General features: G+C 53.4%; 1 protein-coding gene across 2 annotated transcripts in view; it reads right to left on the bottom strand.

Moving 5' to 3' along the window:
• Positions 1–6,823, bottom strand: part of c7a (complement component 7a) — a 56,520-nt gene extending 49,697 nt beyond the window's left edge. Inside the window, exons 1-5 of one of the 2 annotated variants that reach the window (XM_059644964.1) lie at positions 6,705–6,823; positions 4,555–4,604; positions 3,160–3,226; positions 1,061–1,202; positions 396–537 (exon numbers count right to left, since the gene is read on the bottom strand). In XM_059644964.1, the coding sequence (XP_059500947.1) occupies positions 396–537; positions 1,061–1,202; positions 3,160–3,226; positions 4,555–4,604; positions 6,705–6,710 (407 nt within the window). In that variant the 5' untranslated portion in view covers positions 6,711–6,823. Of the gene's footprint in view, positions 1–395; positions 538–1,060; positions 1,203–3,159; positions 3,227–4,554; positions 4,605–6,689 lie in introns of both variants that reach the window. The other variant, XM_059644963.1, reaches the window with a different exon arrangement.
• Positions 6,824–7,390: the final 567 nt, after the last annotated feature.

Genomic DNA, 7,390 nt, shown 5'->3' with positions numbered 1-7,390 from the left:
CAGATACTGCCCGGCCTGCTGTGTCCTTCCAGTCTCCAGTTTGTCTACCGTGGACAGTAGCATCAGACATTCTCTGACACTGTTAATATTTGCTTCACACCGGGATATGGGCAAAACTCACGGTTGTGGAAGTAAGTCACAGAATAGCCATGATCTTATTGTGTGGTGGAACAGGGCCGAGGGGCTGAATGGCCTCCTCCTGCTCCCATGTCCCTGTGTCTGTTTTCATCTCAGAAAGAGTCCAACAACAGAGCCTCTCTCTCTCACACCCAGACACACACGCTCACATACCCACCCACCACCCACCCACACTGATACTGAAGTCTCTCTATTCCTGTGCAGGGGAATGTTTTGGGAGTGCACTCGAGTCTCACAGGCACTAAATGCCCCTTTACCCATGGCCTGTCAGCTCGGCCTGAGGGGGGATTTTATCGATGTCGCACGCCATCTTCCGATCCACACAGTTCATCTCGTCAGCTCCATCTCCCTCACAATCCTCATCACCATTACATCGCAGGCTGGGGCTCACACACTGCCCTGCAACACAGCGAGAGGTGCAGCTTTCACAAACCAGGCTGACAGTCACACCATAAAGCTCCCTCTACACCGCCCCCCCATCAAACACTCCCAGGGCAGGGACAGCACGGGGTTAGGTAAAGAGTAAAGCTCCCTCTACACTGTCCCCTCTTCAAACACTCCCAGGACAGGGACAGCACAAGGTTAGATACAGAGTAAAGCTCACTCTACACTGTCCCCCATCAAACACTCCCAGGACAGGGACAGCACGGGGTTAGATACAGAGTAAAGCTCCCTCTACACCGTCCATATCAAACTCTCCCAAGACAGGGACAGCACGGGGTTAGATACAGAATAAAAGTGGTTTCTTAGCGGTTGTGTCCCTCACCCTGACCCCAGAAGGCCCCAGGGTGATTGTCGCCCTTTCTGAATGAGCAGCTGTGGTGAGTTGGTCTCACAGCCTCGGGGCAGGGGATTGGTTGGTGGGATTCTCTCTAGTGGTACACCTTCACACTGAGAAGCTGAGAGCGGGTGGATTCCCAACCTGAAGCACATCGGAAGCGATCCCCACATCCCTCATCCACTGGACAGCCTCTGGTCGCCGAACATGATTGAAATTCAAATTTAGAGCCAACGCACTGGTGGCCTCCGAACTGGGCATAGTCCTGCACTGATCGCCAGCGAGTCTGTAACAGTGCACAGGGTCAATCCAACACCACCAACACAGAGTGCCACCACCTACCCACCAACACAGAGTCCCACCGCCTACCCACCAACACAGAGTGCCACCACCTACCCACCAACACAGAGTGCCACCACCTACCCACCAACACAGAGTCCCACCGCCTACCCACCAACACAGAGTGCCACCACCTACCCACCAACACAGAGTCCCACCACCTACCCACCAACACAGAGTCCCACCGCCCACCCACCAACACAGAGTCCCACCGCCTACCCACCAACACAGAGTGCCACCACCTACCCACCAACACAGAGTCCCACCACCTACCCACCAACACAGAGTGCCACCACCTACCCACCAACACAGAGTCCCACCGCCCACCCACCAACACAGAGTCCCACCACCTACCCACCAACACAGAGTCCCACCACCTACCCACCAACACAGAGTCCCACCACCTACCCACCAACACAGAGTGCCACCACCTACCCACCAACACAGAGTCCCACCACCTACCCACCAACACAGAGTCCCACCACCTACCCACCAACACAGAGTGCCACCACCTACCCACCAACACAGAGTCCCACCACCTACCCACCAACACAGAGTGCCACCACCTACCCACCAACACAGAGTGCCACCACCTACCCACCAACACAGAGTCCCACCACCTACCCACCAACACAGAGTGCCATCACCTACCCACCAACACAGAGTCCCACCACCTACCCACCAACACAGAGTCCCACCACCCACCCACCAACACAGAGTCCCACCGCCCACCCACCAACACAGAGTCCCACCGCCTACCCACCAACACAGAGTCCCACCACCGCCCACCAACACAGAGTCCCACCACCTACCCACCAACACAGAGTGCCACCACCTACCCACCAACACAGAGTCCCACCACCTACCCACCAACACAGAGTGCCACCACCTACCCACCAACACAGAGTCCCACCACCGCCCACCAACACAGAGTCCCACCACCTACCCACCAACACAGAGTGCCACCACCTACCCACCAACACAGAGTGCCACCACCTACCCACCAACACAGAGTCCCACACCTGCTTATGTTGGCCACCCTGTATCTCAGAAAGCCCCATCTCATTCCACCTTCCAGAACCCTCCACCATCTCCTTATCCTCCTTTGAGTCCTGGCCCAGGCCAAACTCACCAATCATTGATCTGGGCACAGCGAGGACTGTAGATGCTGGAAGTCAGGGCCAATATATGTGGAGCTAGAAAACCACAGTAGGTCAGAGAGCATCTGAGCAGCAAGAAAGTCAACACTTTGACCCAAAACATTGACCTTCCTGCTCCTTGGATGTTGTCTGACCTGCTGTGATTTTCCAGCTCCACATTTGTTCAACCAATCATGGCCAATGTCAGTTTGAAACAGAGTTGAGAAGGGCAGGTTGATAAAGACCTGTCCCAGTGAGAATCACCACATTCCGAAACGGTTCAAACATTGCTGAGAACCCAAAACCGCTTCTGTCCTGACGTCAGCTCTATCCCTCCTCCCAGAGCTGTCGGCACTATCCCCAAACCAGCCTGAATCCTGGCTGCATCTCAGCTCCGCACACCTTCCACCAAATATAACCAGGCCTCCTTACTCCCCTTCACCCTGCCCTCTTTGTACACAACAGTGACTCCCCACAAAGCCTGTCCCACCACCCACAAGGCACAAGTCAGGAGTGTGATGGGATACTCCCCACTTGCCTGGATGGGGGCAGCCCCAACAACACTCAAGAAGCTCGACACCATCCAGGACAAAGCAGCCGCTTGATTGGCCAATCTTGGATATAATCCCCAATAAAATCCAAATCGACCTGCACCCCCAGGTCCGTGTGAAGCTCCCTTCCCAGCGTTCCAATATTCATCATGGGTTTCCTTGCTGTGTTTGTCTTCACACTCACCCAATGTGACAATAAGCTGTTGTAACTCACCTGGGTGTTATTACAGCCTTCACACTCACTCCAGGGGCTGAACGGGCCCCACTGACAGTAGATGGCTCTGTGGGCACAGCAGGCATCAATTAGACAGGCAGCTAAATGAAGGCAGAGCCCTCTGTTCATCTCTGACCATAGTCATTGCTCAGTGAGGGCAAATCAAACAGGATACAGTTAGAGTCAGGGTCAGGTTCAGGGTTAGGGTCAGAGTTAGGGTTCAGGTCAGGGTCAAGGCTCAGGTTTGGGTTAGGGCCAGGGTGTGGGCTAGGGCTAGGGTCAGGGCGTGGGTTAGGGTCAGGGCACAGGTTAGGGTCAGGGCACGGGTTAGGGTCAGGGTCATGGTTAGGTTCAGGGTCATGGTTAGGGTGAGGGTGTGGGTTATGGTTAGGGCCAGGGTCACGGTTAGGGTCAGGGTCATGGTTAGAGTCAGAGTGTGGGTTATGGTTAGAGTTAGGGTGTGGGTGAGGTTTAGGGTCAGCGTTAGGGTTAGGGTTAAGGGTTAGGGATTAGGGTCAGGGGTTAGCGGTTAGGGTTAGGGTTCGGACTAGGTTTAGGATAAGGGTTAAGGGTTAGATTTCGGTTTCAGGTCAGGGTTAGGCTTAGTGCCAGGGTCAGGACAGCCACTCACTCATAGCCATGTTGGCACTCACTGGGTTCCAGACCATTATCAAGTCAATCAGTTCATGCACATCTCTTTTCCCTGTCCAAACTTCCTCTCCCTCAGCCCACAGTGTCCTCTTCAACCTCCATCCACTCTCCAAACTGCATTGATTCCTTCTCTCTACAACATCCCTCAAACCCTCTCTCCTCATCCCATAAACTGTCTCCCTACACCCCACAAAACTCTGTACATATCCCACTAACTAACCACCATCACCCCTTCTTTACAATTTTCTCTCCTTCGGTCCCTCACTCCATCCCTCCCCCCTCAGTCCCTCACTCCCTCCCTCTCTCCCCCCTCAGTCCCTCACACTCTCCCCTGTCGGTCCCTCAGTCCGTCCCCCTCACCCCTCGGCCCCTCAGTCCCTCCCCCTCACCCCTCGGTCCCTCAGTCCCTCACCCTCACTCCCCTCGGTCCCTCAGTCCCTCCCCCTCACACCCCTCTGTCCCTCACCCTCAACACCCTCGGTCCCTCACTCCCTCCCTCTCTCCCTCCTCAGTCCCTCACACTCTCCCCTGTCGGTCCCTCAGTCCCTCACCCTCACCCCCCTCAGTCTCTCAGTCCCTCACCCTCTCCCCCCGGGACCCTCAGTCCCTCCCCCTCACCCCCCTCGGCCCCTCAACACCCTCGGTCCCTCAGACCCCCCTCAACCCCCTGGGCCCCTCAGTCCCTCCCCCTCTCCCCCCTGGGTCCTGCAGCCTCTCCCCCTGTGACAGGAAGTAGTCACTTACGAATATTGTCCATGTGTTGTGGCCATCACCATAGAGAGCAGAAGCAGCAGCTAAAGGAATAAAAATCAGCATCAAACACTTTTCTTTCCAGCTCCTGGAATTTCCCAGCTTGGACTCCCCTTCCCTGAACAATACAAAGAGACCATTCAGCCCATTTCTCTTCCGCCAACCCCATACTAACAATATCGGCACCAAGCTGGCATCTCTGGGAATTGACTGGCAATAGGACTGAAGGCTTGTGCTCCAGAACTTGCCGCTCCCCTGGCCAAGCTGTTCCAGTGCAGTTACAACACTGGGATTTACCCGACAATGTAGGAAATTGACCTGGTATGTCCCATACATAAAAAGCAGGACAAATCCAACTCGGCCGATACCGCCCCATCAGTCTCCTCTCGACCATCAGTAAAGTGATGGAAGGTGTCAGTAACAGGGCTGTCAAGCAGCACCTGCTCAGCAATAACCTGCTCAGCGACACCCAGTTTGGGTTCCACCAGGGCCACTCAGCTCCTGATTTCATTCCAGCCTTGGTTCACACATGGACAGAAGAGCTGAATTCCAGAGGCTGAGGTGAGAGTGACAGCCCTTGACATCAAGGCTGCATTCAACTGAGGGTGGCATCAAGGAGCCCAAGCAAAACTGGAATCAATGGGTATCGGGGGCAAACTCTCCGATGGTTGCAGTCATACCAGGCACATAGGAAGATGGCCGTGGGTGTGGGAGGTCAGTCAGGAGCAAATGAATAAATGAAAAAGTACAGCACAGGAACAGGCCCTTTGGCCCTCCAAACCTGTGCCGATCATCATGCCCTGAAACTATAAAAACAACCCCTCTGCCCTTATTAGGTCTGTATCCCTCTGTTGCCTCCCTATTCATGTCTTATCCAGGTCCCTCTTAAATGTTGCCAATGTTCCTGCTTCTACCACCTCTTCTGGCAGTGAGTTCCAGGCTCCTACCACTCTCTGCGTGAAAAACTTTCCTCGCAAATTTCCCTTAAACTTTAACCCTCTCACCTTGAACCTGTGCCCCCTTGTAATTGAAACTTCAATCCTGGGGGCAAAGCCTCTGACTATCCACCCTATCTATGCCTGTCATAATTTTGTAGACCTCTATCAGGTCTCCTCTCAGCCACCGTCTTTCCAGTGAAAACAGTCCTAGTCTTTTTAACCTTTGCCCATAGCCAATGCCCCCAAGACCATCCGACATCCTGACGAACCTTCTCCACACTCTCTCCAAAGCTTCCATTTCCTTCTGGTAATGTGGTGACCAAAACTGCACACAATACTCCAAATGTGGCCTAACAGGGGTTTTATAAATCGCTGCAGCATGGTTTACCAACTTTCGTACTCCATTGCCCGGCCAATGAAGACAAGCATGCCATATGCTATTATATGCTATTAGATAGACATATGGATGATAGTGAAAGGTAGGGGTGGAGGTTAGATAGACCTCAGGTTTGGAGTAAAAGTTCAGCACAACATCATGGGCCAAAGGGGCTGTACTGTGCTGTACTGTTCTATGGTCAATATTCTATGCCTTCTTAATCTCCTTGGCCATCTGTGTTGCCACTTTCAGGGAACTGTGGGCCTGCACACCCAGATCCATCTGTACATTAATGGTCCTAAAGGTTCTACCATGAACAATGCAGTTGAACTCATCTCAGTTCCTGGACATTTCTGCAGGAGTTCCTCAGGGTAATGTCTGAGACCCAACCATCTCCAGCTCCTTCATCAATGACATTCGCCCCATTTGTAAGGTCAGAAGTGGTCTTACTGAGCAGACTGGAAAGGCTGAATGGCCTACCTCTCACAAAGGTCACAGAGGGGTCAGGCCAATGCCCAAGCATTGAAACGGGTTGTACAGGGGCTAAGGGTTCAGGAGGCATTTCCAACAGTCGTACAGTTCCAACTGTTCATTATCATTGCCCCATCAACAGCTGCCCACAGCCTCCGTACCATGACCCCCCACGTGCCCTGCCCTGTGACTGAGGTACTGAGGGAGATCATCCCAGCCCTCTGACTGGGAGATCGATCAGCAATATCCATCGTCCTGCACCCCCCTCCCCCCACAGTGGAGCAAATCTCTTGCCCAGCGATTGACGTCTAACCGAGGGACCCTCCAACCCTACACACACTCACCCAGCCACCCCGTACCTTCATGACTGCGCAGTGTCACTCCCTCTGGGCTGAGCCCTCTCGGTGGGTCGCTGCTAGCTGCAGCTCTGTTGATTGACACTGCCTGGATGGAACTCTCGCATTCCACAACAAGATTACACAACATTCCCAATCTCAGGGAACCGGGACTGAGAGATTGGTTTCTGTCCCCGACCACTCACTTCCTGCCTCTAATGGAGTCTGTGTCTGAGTGTGTGTGTTTGTGTGTTTCAGTGTGTGTGTGTGTGTGTGTGTGTGTGTGTGTGTTTCAGTGTGTGTGTGTGTGTGTGTGTGTGTGTGTGTGTGTGTGTGTGTGTGTGTTTCAGTGTGTGTTTGTGTGTGTTTGTGTGTTTCAGTGTGCGTTTGTGTGTGTTTGTGTGTTTCAGTGTGTGTTTGTGTGTTTCAGTGTGTGTGTGTTTCAGTGTGCGTTTGTGTGTGTTTGTGTGTTTCAGTGTGTGTTTGTGTGTTTCAGTGTGTGTGTGTTTCAGTGTGCGTTTGTGTGTGTTTGTGTGTTTCAGCGTGTGTTTGTGTGTTTCAGTGTGAGTGCGTATATGTGTGCGTGTGTGTGTGTGTGTTTCAGTGTGTGCGTGTGTGTGTGTGTGTGTGTGTGTGTGTGTGTGTATGTGCGCGTGTGTGTGTCTGTATGTGTGTGTGTGTGTGTGTCAGTGTGTGAGTGTGTGCGTGGG

The sequence above is a fragment of the Stegostoma tigrinum genome, chromosome 3 (assembly GCF_030684315.1).
Source record: "Stegostoma tigrinum isolate sSteTig4 chromosome 3, sSteTig4.hap1, whole genome shotgun sequence".
Taxonomy (NCBI): Eukaryota; Metazoa; Chordata; class Chondrichthyes; order Orectolobiformes; family Stegostomatidae; genus Stegostoma; species Stegostoma tigrinum.
The sequence above is the reverse complement of the archived record's forward strand: the minus strand, read 5'-3'. Positions and strand labels throughout refer to the sequence as shown.